The 22,016-nt window shown below is 40.8% G+C and overlaps 1 protein-coding gene across 3 annotated transcripts in view; it reads left to right on the top strand.

Annotated features, from left to right (window-relative positions):
* Window positions 1-22,016, top strand: part of LOC119474862 (uncharacterized protein C14orf132) — a 79,641-nt gene that overhangs the window by 35,460 nt on the left and 22,165 nt on the right. Inside the window, exon 1 of one of the 3 annotated variants that reach the window (XM_037747153.1) lies at window positions 8,896-9,256. The exons of the other annotated variants lie outside the window; for them this stretch is intronic. Within the exon in view, the coding sequence (XP_037603081.1) occupies window positions 9,230-9,256 (27 nt within the window). The 5' untranslated portion in view covers window positions 8,896-9,229. Of the gene's footprint in view, window positions 1-8,895; window positions 9,257-22,016 lie in introns of those variants that run through there. 3 annotated transcript variants of the gene reach the window in all.

Raw genomic sequence — 22,016 nt, 5'->3', positions numbered from 1 at the left:
AAGGGATGAACGGAGGGCTGCATTGGGATCGATGATGTGCCGGGAGGTGCGGTATAGCGAGGAGCCCAGGGAGTCAGATTTGTTCCAGCGTGCCCCCTGTGGTTCCTGTAATGAAAGAGAGGAAGTAGAAAAGGATTTTGGACACACCTAGGCATGGGATATTGGATTAGAGTGAGGCATTTCTTTTGTTCCTAAGCCTAAATTATAATGACTTCATTTGATGTGGCCTAAACCCGAGCACCCAAAGGAAAACCCACCCAGATGTCGAGAAAACAGGCAAACTCACAGAGAAAGCTTTTCACTCCTCCGAGTGACTCCTCAGAGCCACTGTGCCGCCCAAGGCAGTTATACCTGAGCTATGAATATAACATACAACGAGTGGGAGCCAAAGTGAGGAATGATATGTTTGCCAGAGGGTGTTTCTTCATATACTGTACACTATTTGTTTATGAGATATACCCATAGGCTTATTAGTCACAACAACAGGGAACGGATAAATTCTACCGCTGCAAAATCGTCAGCGAGCCGTGCTTCAGGTCTTTCATGATGAAGCAACGGTGACAGCTCAAGCACGTGGCGGCACTTTTATGTGCACCGATTGGTCCGCTACCTGTCACCCCGGGGGCTTTACAACTCATCAGACCCACAGCGCTGTCAAATCATTATCTGCCTACTTTTATCACTCACCTACTGTAGGGTGAATAAAAGCTGATTCCGGGAGAACAGATATGATCAATAACACTGCTACGAATGTGACAGAATAAGAACAGACGGACAGATCTGAATCTGCGCTTTAATAATGAAAGCTTTTAGTTTAGTCCTAGACGGCTGAACACTTTCACTCTACTCAGCTAAACCTTTTTTTTGTGGAAGTTAGAAAGAGAAAAATGATTTAATTTCCATGCTTCTTTGGAATGAACGTGATATACACAGCCCATATTTCCTGCGGATTAAAAGTTATGTTGTAATGTTTATGGGTATTTTTGACCGTGTGTGTGTGGCCCCATTCCAGCTGTCAAAGGCCATGGTTATACGTATGGGACCTTGATGTTGTTGCTGCAGCAAAAGGAGCGTTTCTGATGCAATGAGAGCTGAAGGGTGAACGGACAGGGGTCAAACTCCTGTGCTGTTTTCTCCTCCATCTCAAGTGAACATGCTCACACACTTGGCCGCTCCACCACCACTAACTTGAGTGGTATATAGACAGCAGGATGTGTATTAGCCCTTGGCAATAAACACAAGAGGGGGCACCAGCAACTGGATATAAATGTATTATCAAATTTCCCATTTGAAAATAAAATCTAAAATCTGTTATGTTACATAAAGAAGTAAAGGTATTCTGGTCACACATACATGTGGAAAGTTAGAGGATTACCTCTGGGAATCCTTTAAGTAAAAGGGGAGAAACTCTCCAGCTCTCATCAGGTTGAGATTGGCAGTTGGCTCTTTTGATGTGACTGGTAATCTTCCCCATGCCTGAGAAGTTGCCTGGTAGCATTAAAGCAAAACAAAGCAGTGGCACACAGGGAGCTCGGCTCATGGTGTTACGCAGATTAATTTTCTTTCAAAGTGGGAAAAGGGCACAGAGTGTCTGCTCTCTTAGGACTCCACATACAACCTGAAACTACTTGCAGGTATTTAGGAGCAGTGAGAATATTCAGGCTAGCAGGATGGCTATCGAACTGACTGTTTGTGGCATGGTATTAACATATAAGTCTGGCAATAAAGAAGTGTGTACAGATACCACGAAAATACCAAAACCAACAATGGAATTTAATTCTTTTGCTAAAATGTTAAAGATTTACATCTTCAGTAGGAGTGCCACACACACAAAGAAATAATTGCTTCTGGTCTTTTAATGGGATTAACAATGGGATTTTTTGACAATAACAAAACTATAGAATAATGCTGGCCTTATCTAACTATAAAGCAAGAAATCTCTGTATTGTGTGGGTATGTGCGTGTGTCCTTCACATATCTCATGAACTGTCCATCCGATCTATTTCACACTTGGTGGATGTGTTGATGGGGACCCAAGGACATGCAGTGTTGAATATGTTGCAATTTGGACATGCGGCACGTTCAATACTAATTTTAATTTTAAACTTTGAATGAACAAGTGAACAACGCTCTGTGCGGGGGCGGGCTTCAGGGCTCTGCGGACTGAGTCAAGCATGTTGTCTGCAGCGGGCCTTTACAGGCCGCAGCTCATTGACTGCAGGTCCCTTTTGCTGCTGGATGCTGGATATACTAACGTTACAACCAAACTCTTCATGACTTCTCTGGAGCCAACGAGCAATGAGCGGTTCTCAAGAACGCTGCAAGCAACACTTCAAGCAATTGGCCTACTCCAAACAGGCATGTGTTCCAAATTGCCCCTGCATTAGTCATTTAAGAACATCTATTCTTCAGGGATATCTTTACTCAGGGAACTTTGATTCTTGATTCTGTTTCTTGATGGACAGAATCCTGAAAAAAAGGTAAAAATTTGCTTCAAATGTAGCAAGGTAATGAATGGCTGACTTGGATCTTTGGAGGAGCCACGATGCGTATACTCTGAAAATGTTACTTTGGAGCCTCTCAGTGTTAGTTAGGGCTGGGTATCGGTACTCGATACCTTTAAGATATTAACCAAAATAACCCAGTACTAAGTAGTATCTAAACTTCTCCAGTCAAACAATACCTGCATTTGATCGGTTTTAAACCAAGACTTAGAAAAAAATGACCATTTATATGGTTGTTGCGCTGTGTATTTCACGGAGTTGGCAGTTCAGCGTGCCGAGATGCCACCGAAAAGTTTGAAAGTATGGCTATACTACCCGCCTATGGCGTCTGACAAACATAAATGCATAAAATGATAAAACATGATAAAGCACCTCATCAAGCATGGAGAAAACTTCAGGGTGGATTGCTGCATTGGTTCGCTTCTTCAACACCAGCGTCTTCATCTTTTCTTCAAGAGGACACGCCACAACTGTTGATTACTTCAGGTAAGATAAATGGTTACTAGGCTAAAAGGTATCAAATGAAGTACTCTACTGGTATTGGTATCACTTTAAGGGTACTGGTATTGTACGGTTTTTAAACGATACCCAGCTCTAGCTGTAGTACTGTATCAAAAAGACACAGACAGCAGTATAAGGCCTAAAGCAAGCAGGTGTTTTTCTACATACAAAAATACATGTGATCCGGATGTCTCAAAAGAAACTATAATCACATAAGTTCTACACATATCTGTAGCTTTAGGTAACATACACAAGCATGATACACATAGTAGAAATATGCTCTGGCTTACAGTTACGTACTGTATATGCATGAGTGTGTGTTGCAAACACACATACACGACTATCTTTCACCTGTGGGCATTGAGAAATGTGCTTTATCACATCTGACTGGTCTATAACAGCCGCTGTCACAGAAACAAAGCCAGAGAGGCTATTGCAATTTTGGACCGTGATATGGTTGAAATGCATTAATTTAGCCAGAGCAGATGTGGCGCGCAGATGCACAGAGAGGCTTCTCCATTCGTACTGTTTTGTTGATGAAAATCAAACAGACTTGTGGCCAAATGGAAACACACAAAAAAGGCACCATGATGATAGATGACTCTGGTCACATAAGGTGCAAGTAAAAAAATAACAACTCATAAGCTATCAGTTTCAAGAGGGAGACTGAAACTTGACTGGAATATGAACTCGCAGGCGGTTCGTGTGAGAATGTGGGGAAAAACATGGTGTGTAAAGCAATGTTAAGACTGCATCCCAGTGTGTTATCCATGGTCAAACACACACATGATGAATTTTGATATATTCAGTTGCGCATTAATTATGAATCACCTGCCTTGTTGGCTATGCATCAGTTGAGGAGTGGCAAACTAAGCCGTACTGTACGGTGAGTGCACGAAGCCGGGAAAAGAGCTTATACAGCACATGAAGTGTGTGTCGCATGGTGTGTTTGTGTGGGAGGAGGAGCATGAATTTACTCACATCTTCTTAGACAAATAATAAACCATTGTGTGTGTGTGTGGAGGAGGAGTCATTGCATATCGTTTCCCTTATGGTATCGGCTCAAAATCCCCCTATTTGATGCATGATATGTTGCTTTTTGATTGATTACGCATAGATACTCTACTGCGGTAATGCTATTCATAGGTTCTGACACGCAGCTGTCACAGCCAAAATTACAACAAAAGTCCCCCAAGATCCAGGATATTTAGGATTAATCAAAGAGCATGACCGATCCTCCATGAATCCACAAGTACACGCACACACAGGTTATACATAAATACATAAAATCACACAAATACAATACACGCACATTCTGGGCAATGTAGGCCTGGGTGACAGACCACATCAGTCACACCACAGGCATTCATAAATGTTGAGCAGCCCGGCCTAGTAGGTGGCATGGCATTATTCCAACTCATTACCATCAACCTGGAATATTGTAACATGACAAGACCCAGTTTGATGCTTGTTAATAATCTATTTTTACCAAGATTATACTGCTGTGAATCAGGGCCATTGAATGCCCAGTGGCACGTCCATCACAAAAGGAAAGAGGTTGCAGAACAGACGAGGTTTGTTACAGAGGAGGGCAACCACAGAGATGCACAATCAGACTAAACTGAATGTTACTGTGGCTGCAATTGTCTTGTATTCAAAGCACAGAACAAGGTGATGGAGTGTCTTGTGTGGCTGTGATGCTGTTGTTGAAGCCTTGTTTTTGTTGGTAGCTACAGTGTGCTAACCTGATATGGTTTGTTACACAGAACCATCTGAGAGGCCGTCATTGGAAATTGACATGAAGACAAGCGTAATGTTTACTTGCAAACAAATGCACTGTTTTTAGTGTTTTACCACGTTACTGTACAGATGGATATTCAATTTAATCATATGTTTAACAGACTTGACCTTTAAGACAGTGGTTCAACATACAGGATTGAACAATTTATACTTTTTTTGATCAAGGTTTAAAGAAGACCATGGTATAAAGGCCAAGAATAAAGTCCTAATAATATTACAAGAAAAAAAATAATATTTTGAGAATAAAGATGAAATTTTAAGACAATGCCGCAATATTTTAAGAAAAAAAGTCATGATATTTTGAGAATAAAATTGTAATGTTGTGAGAAACAAGTCATGATATTATGAGAGAAGCTGCCTCAAAACATGTCCTGTTATGTGATTCATACATTAAGTAACTAGTTTCATTTAATTTCAGTATCCTAAAATCTTCCATAATTAAATGCTTTTAGGAGAAACCTATAGATCAGGTCATTTGACACAATGATTCAGACAGACTATGATGGAGTATTAACATTACAACTATTGAAATATGTTTCAATAAAGAGTTTTTTTCTCAAAACATTTAAACTTTATTCTCAAAATCTCAGATTTCTTTTCCTAAACGTGGTTCTAATACGTCATGAAATAAAATCAAAGTGCTAATCAGTCTGAAAAGATGCTTCTTTATCATTATTTATGTATTTGGACCACCTGATTTTTCTTTACATGGATGGCTCAATGATTAGTGTTCAGGTAATGATGTAACTCCTCCATGCATTACGCCAGTATTGGCTCATTAATCAATCTAATTTCTATAAATAATTTGGCCGGTAAACTCAACGCCAAGATATTTCTGCTACTAATAAATCACAGCATCAGTGGGGAATATGGATATGTGCTGCGTTGCTAACTGGATCACTGAGTCACTCGAGGCAAAGCGTTCCACCGTCTGACAAAGTGACACAATATTACTGGAGAATTCAACTTTTGAATTCCTTGTCTGCCGAAACCTAAATGCCTGTTTTTCAGAGCACGGCTTATCAAAGCGTTTTCTCATCATTTTGACTGTGTGTAGCACAATGATAACGTTACTACCGCAGCTTCCTAAACACAGCCCAAATGGGGGAAATTGTTTAAGCCTTTAACAGCCATAGCTACTAAATCTTTGTTGTCAAACATGGGAAGTGTATGCCTATCAGTTCTTCCAATAAAAAGGATCACAAACGTTGCTTTTCCGTGAGCTTCAATCGACTTTAATTTACTTTTAACGCGCTGCTTTCGGTGCAGATGTAGCTACAGTCAATAAAACCTGATATAAAGCGTGCCACTCTCCTTTCACTGCATATAAACATGTCTGTTGATCCTGTGAGCTTCCTGTTTGTGAAAACATCCTGATTTATCCCCGTGTTTGAAGGCCTCAACGATTTCCCTATTGGACTGTGTTTAATCTCTGTGAGAAGCTGCAACACAGTTTATTGAGGTCGTGCCATACGTGATTTGAAATGGTGGGAAACAGCCTTTTAATTAGATCTTGGTTGAAAAACATTGAACCTAAGGGCTAATTTATGCTAACTGAGTGCTTAAAACTAAGCATGTTAACTGTGAATGTGTCACTCCCAGGAATTACAGTAATATCCCAGTGAGTCATTTACATATTCATTAAAAAATGGCAAGACACCTAAAATATCACCCGTAAAGATCAACATAAATGTACTGAACCATGACAAACTACACAATGCAATGCAATAATATTGACATTTGTGTGCATGAGGCATTATGACTACATATTAGTAGTTCTAAATGACACATAAAGCTACTGTAATACAGAAGTTAATAAAGAAGCTGGAAGATTTCTTCTGAGAAGCTGGAAGTGAAGCTGTGAACTGAAGTGAGGTGAACTCCCCCACACCGGAGGATTGGACTGGATGTTGTGTATGCCTGCTCAGCAAAAAAGCAGACATGGAGGATGGATTCTTAACTGCTGATCTAGGAGATCTGCTTCATCCCCTCCATGGCAGAGGTTATGGTAAACTATATAAAAAAAACACACCACAGGAACAAACTTAGGATGTTAACATGAGCTAGGATCCATTAGTATTTCCCCCCATAACTCCAAGGACAATCACTGATTGTTGTTGCCAAATATCGTACAAAAAGCCAATTTCTTTCTGAAAGGACAAAGAACTTTGTGTTTGTGTTCGAGGGAAAATTATTAAGTTTAAGATTAGAAGGGAAGAAAATAGTCTGTCTGTGATACTTGACCCAAAGAAAATTTAAGTGCAATCTGTCTGAGCTCTTTTGTATGTAGACTATGGTGTTACTCAACCATTTTAGTATTCACAGTGAAGGCCGGGGTCACTATTAAACAAAATCACTCCTCGTACTGTAAGAGCTTGTTAATTGGCTTTTTGAAGAGGCTCTCCGATGAATAATAGCAGCATCCTTTATTCTGCAGGCCTAGTTAATTCAAGAATGTGTCATTAGTTTTAGGTCACGGGTTTTCAAGCCTCGGGGAAGGGCTCTGGAGAAAGAAAGCTCAAGTGCGCACGCTCGCACCTTTGACATCTGCTCATCAGCAGATTTAATTTACCCGAGAACATCTCAATCACACACCTGTTGTGTTCCTGGATGACGTTGGAGACACAACTAGGTTTATTTCTGCATGTTAGACTACATTAATTGAGGGCAGGTAATGTTGGGTGATGTTGGCCCTGCTCGCAGTCAGTGTCAGAAATAAAGCAAACCTGATATCAAAAGGTCAATGATGCACCATGGAAATGGATTTTGCCCCGGCAGAAGAAGTGTACTCTCCATACAGAAGTTTAGAATTTTTGCCAAGCAAGCAAAAAACAAAAAATAAGCTATGGCTCCTTTGACCCCTCTAGGGTGCCTACCTAGCTACAGTATATAAACCAGAGGTGCCTATAGTTCTGCCCAATTCTTACAAAAGAAAACAAAGCCCCTAGCAAAAGCAGATAATACTCAAAACAAATAATAAATTGTCTATTACAGGGAGTAAAGGGCCTTGCTCAACCATTTCTAACCATCTAACTGAACCATTTCTGAAGTTGCGACTATGACATTATGTCCTTGCTTAATTAGCATGACATGAATCCAAATTACAGTGGGTAACATCTGGTGGCATCTAGCTGTGAGGTTGCAACCTCTTTTGTGTGCCAAGTGTGTAGAAGAACTACGGTGGCCGTCGTGAAAAGGCGAGTGGCCCTATTTAGAGCTGTTGTAGGAGTATAGCAGATCCAGAGTGTGTGTGTACGTGGGAAGTGAGTGGTGAAGCAAGAGAGAGAGCGGCGGCAAATATGTGTGGGCAAACAAGTGAGCTAGTGGAGCAGAAGACAGAGTTAGTTTAGCTTGGAGAATATCAAGTGAATGTACAGTGGAAGTTGCAGTTTGTGCAGAAATAAATGCTGCAACTCCACAAGGTTTCCTGGCAGCTGAGTGGAGTGACGGGGGGTTAAATCCGGAGTGAGTTACATTATCGACTCCGGCTCAAGCAGGAAAGAGTTAACACAGCGGTTTGTCAGATCTGGGCTATACTGAAATGTGGCGGCCGACTCCGTGGAGACTCCTGCTCGCTATGTAGATATAAACGGCTCATTCAAACGTAACAAAAACACGATTCTCAGCTTCAGGTGATTAGACATTAAAGAAAACACACTAATATTATATTCAATTTTGTATCAATAGATCTCCCCTAATTGTTACACACTGTTCCTTTAAAGTGTTTTATAATAAACCAAGTGATGTTACTTTCGATTATTTTATATTTCATTACAAAAATCTATATTTCTTAAATATGTTGTCATCCCTAAACTATGAAAAAAACAGCCCCAGGTACACAAGTAGGTAGAGTTGGTAGGCGTGTATACTCATAAATGTAGTGTACATCTCAATAAGAAGGTAATAGTAGAAAAAAAAAATGATTTTAGAGAAAAGGCTGAATGATAAGCAAATAATAGAGAAAAAGATACAGAGACAAAGAAGAAAGAAAAACAAGAGAGAGAGAGAGAGAGAGAGAGAGAGGTTCCATGTGACAGTCCAGCTCCTCCACCTCCTCCTCCTCCTCCTCCTCCTCTACCTCCCTCTCTCACTCGCATGCTGTCTCTCGCATCCTCATCTCTTCATTTCTCCGCCTGCTCAGCTTCTCTTCCTGCTTTTCTTTTGTCACACATCCCTTCATTTTCTCCTCCTCCTCCTCCTCCTCCTCCTCCTCCTTTTTATTTTCATTCTTCATCTTCGACATGCTTCTCCTCACGTGAAGTCCGCCAACTCTTGCAGACAGACAGAGCTCTGTGGATGCCGAGTTAGAAAATAACAAAAAAAGAAAGAAGGCAAATGCTCCATCGGAGGGAATAAAGAGGAGAAAGAGAACTACGCACGTTTGCATCTTTCATTGAGTGCCTTGGCTTGACCGGAGCAACAGTATGGATCTGTCATTCATGGCCGCGCAGGTGAGACGTCTTTCCTCCACATCTGCACACAGATGTTCGGCTCGTCCCAACTTTTTTATTACATTTGTCCATAGATTTTATGGGCGTGGCCGGTCAACAAGTTCATGTGCACATGATGTCTGAACACTATTAATCAAGATGTATGTCATAATAATTTAGTTCAACTGGAAAATCTATATATATTTCCATATTGCTAATGGCACTTAATGGTACTTATCCCCCCTATAATATTACTGTAGTGGTCTTTTAAAATAATTGATGTAATCATCCTTTATAAGTTTATTAGGCTTGTTGTATTTAAGGTGATGTCTGACTTGGACATGATGTACCTTGGTGTGATTTTGTGTCAGGACTGTGTGTGACAAAAATGAAATGAAATAAGTGGGAGTTTTAATGATGCTCTTTTATTTGATTGTATTTTTGCGGTGAAATGACACCAGTTTGATTGGACCTTGTGGCATATTGTATTACTTGTGTTTTGCATATTAATACATTTGAATCTCAATAGTCTTAATAGAGAACATTGTTATTGTGCATCCGTTTTGGACATGTGGTTTGTTTTCATTAGGAGCTTATATATATACATACATACATACATACATATGGCAGGCTATTATTCTCCCCCCCCCCTCCTTTCTCTCAGTGTCTGGCTGCTTGTGGTTCGTCTGGGCCATTTTCTGTGCAACTGCTATTAAAAGGTTTGGGAGCATTATCTTTGCTGCCAATGGCTGTTCCTTCTGCGGGCCAGACTAAGCCAAATGCTCTCAAATCTTTTTAAATCAAGAACCCCCTAAATAGAAACGCATTGGAGCATGGAGCCATCTGAGAATACATTTTTGTTCAATGTGATTGAAATAGAGGTGGAGTAATAACAGTGGAGAGACCTGACGCCAAAACAGTCAGCATATTGTGCAAACTTTTAACCAATGTTATAATTCTCATTACACTGGTGATACCATGTCTTCGAGGGCTATATGTGCTCTTGTGCTTCTAGAAACTTTGGTTAGGTAGCAGTGCTCGGGAACCAGGCGTACAGCAGCTGACAGCAGTGGAGGAGGCAGACTGCTGTCAGCCTGTTTATGTGGGCAGTCAGTTACTCATATTCACAACTGGGAATGGTTGAATACCAGTGTTTGAAAGCACTCAGCTGGAGCTGGAGACTCTGGTGCTGATGTTTCTTCTGTCCTGACTACGCATGAGGATGCACAGCTACGCAGCGAGCAAAACACACTAGTCGTCAGTAAAAGTGGAAGACAAGGAGCTCTTTTATCTTTATTGCAAGCAATTGTGAAACTGTGAAAACAATATTGGACAACACATTTAATGATAGGTATTACAAGAAAAGAAAATAGAAACCGTAAACAAGTGGGAGACCAAATGTATTGTAAAAATGTGTTTGTGCAGTAACAGGGAAACTAAATTATCACCAGTGAAAGATGCAGTCATCTACTGATTATTTTCTTGATGAAACTGATGAATCATTTCCGTCTATAAAATGAAGTTGTGAAAGTGCTCAGAGCAGATGGTGACCAAACAAAACGTCCCCACCAACGTCCTGCTCTGTTTTAAAGATTGGCCCACACCAAAAGATTCTTCAAATCTTAAAAGATTTGATAAGAAGACCCCACGCATAACGACATGTTATGTTAAATATAACAGTTTTGTTCCTATAGTGTGTGGTGAGCAACGATTTGGCAAAAACAGAACACCACACTAATAGCTTTCATTTATGAACAACAAGAGTCCCGACTCTCAAAACCAGAAATCTCGCGAAATCTCTCGCGATCAAACGTGACCAAACATGACAGAAGACGGGCAAGACGAATTAGCGATGTTACGTTTTTGCACTTCTTTGTACTTAAAATTCACGAAGAAAAAATAAAAAAAGTGGATGACGTCATGGAGACATGTTAAACTAAAATGGCACTCGGAGAGCGCAGACCTCCGCCCCCCTCTCCGTTCAGCTTGCGCCATCATCCACGTGTATTTTTGTTTATGTTGAGATCAGCTGTACGTAGCGGAGCATCGTAAAACACTTCATTCAAACTGGTAAAAAACAAAATAAAACTCACCGAAACCGTCGTCGTTACTCTTTCCAACAATCACCAATTGTGCTTTGGTCGAACTCAACTGTAATTTAACCGAGTTTAAAGTGAAAAAAATGCAGATTCTACAGTTGTTTCCCGCCAAACCCCACTCTCTCTTTGAAGGAAGAAGGCGGGGTCATGCGTCATCAACGCGTCATCAGTTACACTGCGCATATGTTAAACCCAGAGGTCTTAATGTTCTGGCTGATCGTAATGCTTAAAAAAATTCCTGAATCCGGACCATGATCCAGATCGCCACCAAAATCGAATGGATTGTTCATTGTGCCACACCCCACCCCTTCAAAACATTTCATTCAAATCCATTGTGGACTTTTGGAGTAATCCTCCAAATGGAAAAACCAACGCCGGTGAAAACATAACCTCCTTCCTAGGCCTTTGGCCTTGGCGGAGGTAATTAACACTCGCGTTGTTGCCACAAATCAACAAGTTGTTCCTCCATTTCTGAGGTCCATCTTACTACTACATTATGCTTTGCATTTTGCATTAGCTCATGCATTAGCGATTGTTGTCCTTCCTTCTTCAGTCAGCTTGGTTCTCAGTTGGCTATTGTTCTTTCCCACGTGACTGTGTCAGCCCTCAGGGTTCCCCACACACACACAACAGGATAGCTGATTGTAAATATATTGAACATGTTTAATATTTAGGATTTGAAATCGGTGCGGCCAGGATGGACTTCCGAACTGATGACACCACAAGAATATCTGGAAAGATAATCTTTAGAACCATCAGAAAATTGGGGCTTTGTTGACTATTGTCTGGAGGGGGAAATTGGGCCCAAAATTGGCTTCATTCTCATGTAATGTGCCCCGCATAACGCAGGGCTGTTAAGAAAAGTTGGTGATAAAAAATGAGCCAGATGTGAGCTAGACGTGAGCTAGACGTGAGCCAGACTTGAGCCAGACTTGAGCAGCGCGAGCAGTCCATCATCCAATCCACACTGACATCGTCTTCGCTGTCTGTCAGCAGCAGCTCCTGGAGAGCTGAGTGGACAGCGGCTGGCTGACTGACAGCAGAAATTTACTGACCCAAAATAGTTTTCATGTCGGCTCCATGGGAAAAAAACTAACAATGTTTATGTATTGAGTCATTGATTTTATTTCCCCGATAGCGAGTGAGGGGAGTCTGCCTGTAGCGGAACAGGCGAGCTCACAGACAGACAGTCGCCTTGTTCAATCAATGCACATACGGTTAATAAGTTCAAAACACATATACAGCTGGATATTATGTGTGATTTAAACAGCTGTCTATGCAGAATACGCTTCACTAAACACAACAAAAACAGACTTGAGGCATCAAAAAAGATGGGTACGGAATGAGTGTTGATTAACACATTGATACATGGCTGTTATGGTGGAAGGTGACAACTATTTAGTGCAAGAAGTCATAACTTAAATTCAGTTTTGCTTCCAGTTCCCCATGAACCCCATCACATCATATTTATTTCTGGCTGCTCTTCCAGTTCACCTTTTTGCCCCGGCATCTATACACCTCCTCCTAAAGAATGCAGCCCTATCAGAAAGCTAATGGCTAATTTTGCTGAGGTGAAATTCAGTGCCCTGAGTCACTCTGTAATCGTGACTGCGAATGAAGTCAGGCAAATGTCCCTGGAGTTTTGAAGATTGACTTCACAATGGATGATTTTTTTGCCCATCCATCTCGGCGTAGCTCTGCCGCCTGCAAATCATTGGACCTTCGCCATCACTTTGTCTCTGAAAGATGACGGATGCCTCCATAACTGTTCTCTCCTAAAGACAGGGAAACTTTTTAGAGAAGTCCAACTCAGAGGAGCTGGTTACTGATTTTCTCCGTGTTGCAGAGGATGAGGAAGAGGATGTACTGGTTGTTATTGCTGCACACATTAAACTCATTAGTGGTATATATCTTTCAGAATTGAATTTCCTAAAGACCGTGACGTTCAGCAAAAACACATCCTCCAAGACAAGAACATGCATTGTGTGTTATACCATAATTGGCCGTTGTTTCGCTGCCACTCTTCTTTTTTTATTAAAATCATTTTGTACAATATCACAGAAACATGCTAAATAGCTCTCTGCAGAACAATGTGTGCGCTTTTGTGTTTGGCAAATGATTTGCATTTGGCAGCGATGCCTCACTGGCTTGAAATGAAAAAGGCCATACTTCATTAGGCTGAAAGTGGTGGCATCCTCAAGCATTGCAAAACATGGATTAATAGGTGACAATCACGGTGAAGCTTTGGAATACTAATCGGAGGGCAATGAGGCGATTTCTTCTTTATCTTTACAAATAGACTGAATTGCGAAATGTTTCAGATAAATTCCCTTAGATATGGATATTAAGATTTATTTTTAAATTGCACTCACTTATACATTTTCTTCCCCAGACCAACTACTGTGAGTGTTAATCACACCGTGTACATCTTTGCACCATTTGCAGATGCTGTCGAAATGATCAAAATGGCAGATGTTAAGGCATACAAAAATGAGCCCCGGTTACTAACTGATGTTGAGGTCAAGTTTGATGTGTTGTAGACAGGCTCCGGAGCCATCCTGGGCATTTTGCCAGTCTCACACTCGCTTAAGCTGACAGATCTGCCACACAGGGCAGGGAAACCCTTAAGGCTCTGTCTATCCAGCACACAGTGACCCACTGGCCTTGGCCTTTTACATGACCACACGTGCATGCACGCAGAGACCTTTTTAAAAATGTACTATTGTGGCAACATCTGATCCCCATGCGTGAAAAAAAGCCACAGAACGAATGTCAACACAGAACTCTCTATGTGTATTTTCTTTCCATTACTTACATGTCTGGACAGTTGACTCTTAAATGAGACGCTATAGGTCTGTTTCCATTAGCCTCTTTTCCGCCGCAGGAACTTTCCCCCGGAACTAGGACATTTTTGAGGAACATTGCTTTTTGACCGTAGGGACCAGGGTCTTAATGAAGTTAGGGGAACGTTTTCCGGGGACATTTTAACCCCAAAAAGGGCTTGGTCGGGAGGTAGTATTTTCTGAAAGTAGAGAACTTCCGGGCTGGGCTTTGCATTGATGACCATCGATCATCAACTTGTGTACCGCTTCATTCATAAAACAAGGATGTACTCTAGTATCGATTTAGGACCATTATAGGAAGGGGGGAGAGCGTTTCTCTTTCTTTGATAACATTAAAAGTAGGGCTGTAAATCGATTGAAATATTTAATCGCAACTAATCACATGATCGTCTATAATTAATAATGATTTAATCACAAAGTAATCGCATATTTTTTATCTGTTCAAAATGTAGCCTACCTCAGAGGAAGATCTGTCAAGTATTTAATACTCTTATCAACATGATAGTGGGCAAATATTCTTGCTTTATGCAAATGTATGTATATATTTATTATTGGAAATCAATTAAAAGCACAAAACAATGACAAATATTGTCCGGACACCCTCACAGGTACTGCATTTAGCATAAAAAATATGCTCAAATCATAACATGGCAAACTCAAGCCCAACAGGCAACAACAGCTGTCAGTGTGTCAGTGTGCTGACTTGACCCAAACTGCATGTGATGATCATAAAGTGGACATGTCTGTAAAGGGGAGACTCGTGGGTACCCAGAGAACCCATTTTCATTCACATATCTTGAGGTCAGAGGTCAAGGGACCCCTTTGAATATGGCCATGACAGTTTTTCCTCGCCAAAAGTTAACGCAAGTTTGGAGCGTTATTTAACCTCCTTTGTGACAAAAAAGAGTTACAGACAAAGAGTTATTTTCTGATTGTTTCACAGAGGTTACGTTAAAGCACAACTGAATAAATAACCATCAGACACTCAACCTGAGCTGCAGGCTGCAGAGTGCGTTTATCCGTGCGACCACCAGCAGCCCTTGTCCGATGTCATGTTGCTTTTTTATACCTTAGCGCACTAATTTGCTTAATCTTCACAGGTCTTTAGACCGTGGTGGAAACACGGACAACAATGATCTGAAGGAACCTTTTAGTTCCTTGAAAAGTAGTCCTGGGTCTAAAATTACCAGGAGCTTCTTGCTGAAAACCTGTTTTGTCTTTTCATGACAGGAAATCTGCATTTTCTCATTACTCAATTAGTTATTCAGTGAAGCTGTGGCTCTCATTCTACCGAACAGGGTTGTCAATCTCTGCTTGTGTTAGAAAGGACAGATGAGATTTACAGCCTCAACACAAACAGAGCTGTCTGTATTTACCCACAACAACAGGACCATGAACAGACTAGACCGGCAAATACACTTTGGTTCATTTTGGTGCCGTGATAGGACAATAAGAGCCAGAAAGTCAATAAGAGCCAGAAAATCAATACAATCAGAGTAGATGATTTTTAAAGTTGTCCTGATGTCAGCTCCACATGCTCATGCCGGTTACAACAAGCATGTATTTGTAGTTTGCAGAATTATTTGCAAAAGCTACTTTGATGATAAGGTCAAAATAAAACGATTGGACCAAATTAACTGTCATATAAGTGACATTATGATCATAGAAAGGCTGGCTGGATATGTAGCAGGAAGACTTGTTTGTGCAGCGCCGCCCCCTGATATGAAGCCAGATATGGAAATGCGAGTTGAATAGTTCACAGATGAGATTATTTTCCTATTAAACACAGTTTGCAAGAAAAGCCGGTGCCACAAGGCCTATATCGATACCATCTTTGTTCTCAATTGCATCAAAAATTCAATTACATAATCATGTTATCTCGCTGTGTATACTTCACGCCCGGACTGTCCCTTTTAAAAAATAAATCTCCCGGTCTCTATAGTGGAGGCTTATTTGAAGTGTGTAATAATGGCACACCAGCCTTTTCATCTCTAGGAGTTCATTTCCCCTCTGGTGTTTTGTCTGCCTTTTCAGCAATTGTTTTTTATATAGTGAAAACTTGCAACAGCCCCAATTCTCAGCCTTCTTCCTCTTTTATGACCCTGCAGTGTTGTAAACAGGTCGAGAAAACAACAGTTACCTGATACCAATTAGAAGGAGCCGTATGCACAAGAATAATTAATGCTTTTAAATACACGAAAAGCAGGTGAATCTATCTTTGTTAAGTCTGTTTACTATTTTTAGAAGCTTCCCCTGGAAAAGACGATTTGAAGCCTTTTTGTTTTGGTGTCGTTCATACTTGCTTTTTCTGCACATTTTATTCCTTCATTTATTCTATCATTGTTCAGAAGAATGTTAAAAATCAAACCACAGTGAGCGTGAATTAGTTTTTCTGTGTGTAGAATATGAATGTGTGACTTCACAGCAGGAGCATTCAAAGACATAAATAGGCTGCGAAGGGCCAGTATGCAATGCTAAAAAATAGACCTTTTTAATGAGGAAAATGTACTGAAAGCCTAAAAGTGATGAAGATGTAACTCTGCTTTTCACAGCAGGGTCACTTCATGGTTTACTTGAAGGATGTACTGCATGAGAGAACATAATACACTGGAGGCAGGAGCATTCAGAACAAACAATGTTTTTGGTCAGAGGTTTATTTTGGATGACAGGTTTTTACGTCATCCTTCCCATAATCAAACCAAAGACTCACTAAAAAAAATAATGGTTTAGGTTTTCTAGTTGTTGCTGATAGTGGAGAGAGTCGGTTTAAATTAGCAGCACCAGGTTCAGTTTCATCCTGTTAAAGAGAGAAATCTTAATGTTCTCATTGGGAACAATCAACTAACCACCAGGAAGCTGCTGGTCTCTATTTTTGGCTCTGATAACGGTTGAACAGGCGACAAACCTTGTAAACAAATTGAACGTTTGCTTCCCTGAGCAGCGATTGTCCAATCATAACTTAGCAACCGTAACTAAGCACGGCAGGCCTGTCAGTTGAAGCAGTGTAGGCTACGTATGCCAGAGTGAAACTCAGTAGCCTATATAAAAGGTTTAGAAGATTGTTTAGCGGAGTACAACTGAACGCTGAATTTTTAGGCGGCCAAAAAGGTTTACAATTAACTTTCATGAACTGAAAACACACTGTGAAAGGGTTGAAAACATGGACAACTCCCTGACCGGACAACACCGTGGTAGTAACCTGTCAATCACAAGGTAGCCACGCCTTAAAGCATACCCTGCTTTATCGTGTATTTGACTCTAAATGGGACCATAATTTATAAAATGACCATCATGCTGTATTGAAGATTTGAAACAAGAGATTGAGAGCATAAACTCATGTTTACAATGTTTACTGACGTAATAAATCAAATGAGAAGTAGACTCATTTTCTCATAGACTTCTATACAATCTGACTTCTTTTTGCAACCAGAGGAGTCGCCCCCTGCTGGCTATTAGAAAGAATGCAAGTTTAAGGCACTTCTGCATTGGCTTCACTTTTCAGAGAGGAGGTTGCCCACTGATCCTAAAGTTAGTTTTAGCCACAGTATTTTAGCACAATATCAGTTACATAGCCAACTAGTGCATATTTACGATCTCTTTACAGGGTTCTCGTTTTAAAACTCGCTAAACTAAGCTTAATTTGCTACCTAAATATAGCGGGTAAAATCTGTTAGCGTCAGTTGTCATTTCAGCCTGAAAAACACTTTGAAAAATAACTTTTTTGAGGGGTAAATCTGTCACCATTTTCATTGTGTCATGCAAGAACAGAGAGCTTGACAGCTGTAGCAACCGTAATTAAGGGCAGGGCTTACCGATGTGTCAGTTACTGGTTAGATTGAGTGGCAGTCGACAGAACACAGTGATGAAAATTATGCGACTCAGCTGCCACATTACTGTACGTAATTTCCCACTGTCTCCATGCTATCTTAGCTTACAGCATGTTTGGGCTGTAGACACAAACATCTCCCAGATGTTTTGCACCTGAAATGAGTGATTGCATATTGAAAGAAGACCTGGGGAGAATGAAAGGGAGACTTAATGGACTATGACAGCCAAGTATGAAGTAATAACATCTTTCCCTGATAGACCTCACCCCCCCTAACTGCATGATGCTTCCCATATAACTGTGCCTGTGATATTCAGCAGGTATGAATTATGTATTCCCATATAAATAATCTATTCTTAACTCATCCTGAGATAATTTCAAAGCAGCTTTGTCCTCCTGTATTGATATATTTCTGCAGGAAAATGATTTGGGGTATAACTCGGATAAATATTGACTCATCCTGTTCATCTTTAAGCTCCATGCTGACGTTTTTGCCATTGTAGCGCACATAAAATTAAAATCTGAATTCAGCTCATGAGCTCATTTTAATGAAAAGAAACATGGGTGGAAATGATGGGAGTTAAACAGTGTGTGACTGCTTTGCCTTTGTGAAGGCTGGCAAAATGCTGAATGGCAGCAGCTGATTACACACTATCAGGGAGGAAGGAGAGATGAATTATGATTGTAGTTAAATATCACCATGGCTGCCGTAATTCATCGAGATCATTATGCTTTTTTTTTTTTTTTTTAATCATTAGCATGCTAAACAAAGTAATAAAACTATATGATCATGTTATGTAGTGAGTCTCCGGCGCAGCTTTTCCAGCTTGCCAGGAGATGTCAATTTTTCATCCCTGGGTGCAATTTCAGTAAATTACCCCTGTGAGTACAAACAGAAAGAGTGGAGAGCACAAATTTATCAGACATAATTTTAAAAGGGGTTTTTAGATTGGTTTCCATTTTTGGACAACAGCATTTCTTGCACAGTTTTTTTTCCACGATTTATGTCAGTTTTCACCCTGAGCTTTTAAGCCCCAGTGACTTCAAACAATGCCTCTATATTAACACCAACATCAACACCTGCTTTTGATTTGATCACTGGGCCTTACACTTTGAGTCTGACCTTGGGGTTTTTCAAAGAAAGCTGCCCTGAAACTAATAGCGTTCAGGCAGGCCTTTCTCTCCTTCTTTCCCTCTCACTCACTTCTAGTTCAATCTGCAAAGAAACTGAGGTTATATCGAACATAATTTACCTTTAATCCCCCAAAAAATACTGTTGTCCTACGAGAAATATCTTAAATTTGAAGTACAAGGCAGAATTTAAGGTTTCTCAGTATGTAGCCGCAGCTCAGGCAGGACTAATTTGACTGTATCTACACAGCATCTCATTATCCTGGATTATGCAATACCCTTCCCCTGAGATATCACTCACTGCATTTCAGTCTCATAGCTCATTTGTGTCAAATGCATCTGATTATTCGGCTACAAATGGACCAATTTCAATTTCCCCGCTGATGAACTCCTCAAAAGGTAAATTACACCCCTCCTCCGTGCTGAAGTCTGCTGCTGATATTTTACCCCATCAGATTAATAGCAGCTATTTTAGTCATACAATACCAGCCTCGCTTAATGCTTCACAGCTCTTATCATGTTTTATATGAAGCAAATCTGACTGTGAACCTTCTCATTTTGGGTGCATGCAACTTTAATGTCCAGATGATGAATCAGGCACTTACGGTACAGTCGGTTGTATTACGTATGGAAATCATTTGGAATGCCCGCTGGTATGCATGAGTGGTGGAGAAGTACACTAACTTAGATTTTTCTTAAAATGTTGAATTTTTTATGGCGCTTACAAGTAGTTGTGATTCAATTCGCAGCCAGAGCTTCAAGCCATTGTTTTTGCAGATGCTGCAATGTGTATTGAGCTAAATAGGCCTACCATAATGTTGTGTTCACCACAGTTTCAGTCTTAACAATACACCAATCTCAGTAGTGCATCTATGGTCTCTCTCTGTTGGTGTTGAGTTTCTACCCCTGAGCTATTTACAACACATTACCTTATGAGGTTTTTACCATGATTTCCTGCATTTTGCTTATTAAGCTTCTCCATGTTGCAACCTGTAGTGCAACACGACACTCTGGTTTGCACCTCCATATCCATTTGGGCTTACAGCTACTCTGTAAGCATTACACAGCCCCTACAGGGTCAGTGCTGTGTTGGATTACCATTTACCTACCTGTGTGTAAAAAAAACAGTCAAACACTTGTATCATCTAGAAGCAATGACATTGTTTATTGCAGCAATTACTAATCAGAGACTGAGAACCCGTTGTAATTGATTAATTTCACACCTGGGAGTCTTGTTGGCTTTTATGTGATGCTCCTCCCAGCCAGTTTACACACAAACACACACGTACAGGCAAGGCTGTGTGTCGTGACGCCCACCTCATTGCTCCCTATCCATCTCACAGTGTGAACGACACATAGATCTATTTATTTACAGCTGTGATTTATGGACAGAAGGCTCGAAACAATAAACAGCGCCTTAAAGAGTGTGTGCAAGTGTGTGTGAATAAGGATTTTTTTCTTTGCAATATGATTTGGGCTGTTGCGTACATGTGTTACGTCACATTATTCATAAACTCTTCTTAATGTCTCACACTGTACATGCACACACACGCTATAAATACATGGACACACACATACTGTAAACATCATATTAATTCAAGACTGAGGGCATGCAGAGTGAGGGAGCACATGCTGAGCGGTTACAGTATCTGGAAACACTAACTAGGCCAACATGGCACCCGCGTGACAAATTCATAACACCCCCTCCTCCCACAGGGAAAATACATACAGCAACCATTCATAAATGCTGATGCCAACCTGCAGCGGTACATACAGTACTGTAGCAGCTACACCGGTACAGGCGGTGAGATGCTGAGCAGTTGTGTTGTCGTGCTGATGGCAATTTAGACACTGAAGAAACACTAGAGTCGATCATGGCTTCAACAAAGACAACGGGCCTAATGCAAGAACATTTCCTCTTCTTATCCTAAACGTCTTACTTGTTTCTGTTCTTAGTTGGATTCAGGAAACTCTCTTAACTGAACAAACTTGTTTCTGTGCTGTTTGTGGGCAAGTTTCATTCACAAAAATGTTGCCAAAGAGTAACAAGACTCTGTGAATTTGTGGCTAAATTGTTATACAAATAGTCAGTGGTCATGCCTATAATGCTAAATCCAGTGCTACATGTCCACCAGGTCCGGTGAGGACACGAGGGGATGCGCTGCTCCACTCAACTGGCCGTTCAAGCGGTGACGTATCGTGGAATGCACCTGATTAGTCCCTGGTTTTCTGCTTGCCGCTTCAAACAGGAAACAACATGGCGGGCTGTTCGTAAACTTTCTGTTATTCCGTCTAAACAATCCACCAAAGTCTACGTCTGAAGACATTTAGCGATTTAAACGAGAAATAGGCTCTGATTCGCTGCTGAATCTCGTTTCATTGTAGAACTAGATCGCATAGTTTTAACAGCTTGGGCCACGTTTCATGAGCCGGACGCGTCGCGCTAGACTGGCTCATTTGCTTTTCATTTTGAAAGAGCAACGGCCTATGAGGAAACACCATTCCTCGGCCGACCAATCATGTAACTTCAACACTCAGTCACTCAGTGACAGACTTTTGCGTTTGTAGGGCTTGCCCTCTGCGGTCCAGCCAAAAAGAAGAAATTCACAAAGCAGAGCTTCAAGTCCTGCTTTTGAAAATCAGCAGCTAAATAATGTTTCTAAAGCAAAGCGGTCCATGACTAATGCAGTATGAGAGGTGGTCATGTGACAGATATTAGAGGAGAGAGAACATTATAGCCTACAGTAGATTATGTTACACTGTTGGTGCAACAAATGATGATACTGGACAGCGACCTGCATAAAGACCCCGAGGCGGGTCAGAGGGAGAATTTTCCCAACAACTACTGATATATACGTGCTTGTATGGAGAAATAAGCAAAT

Source organism: Sebastes umbrosus, chromosome 16 (genome assembly GCF_015220745.1).
Source record: "Sebastes umbrosus isolate fSebUmb1 chromosome 16, fSebUmb1.pri, whole genome shotgun sequence".
Classification (NCBI taxonomy): domain Eukaryota; kingdom Metazoa; phylum Chordata; class Actinopteri; order Perciformes; family Sebastidae; genus Sebastes; species Sebastes umbrosus.
This window is presented reverse-complemented; position numbering and strand designations above follow the sequence as displayed.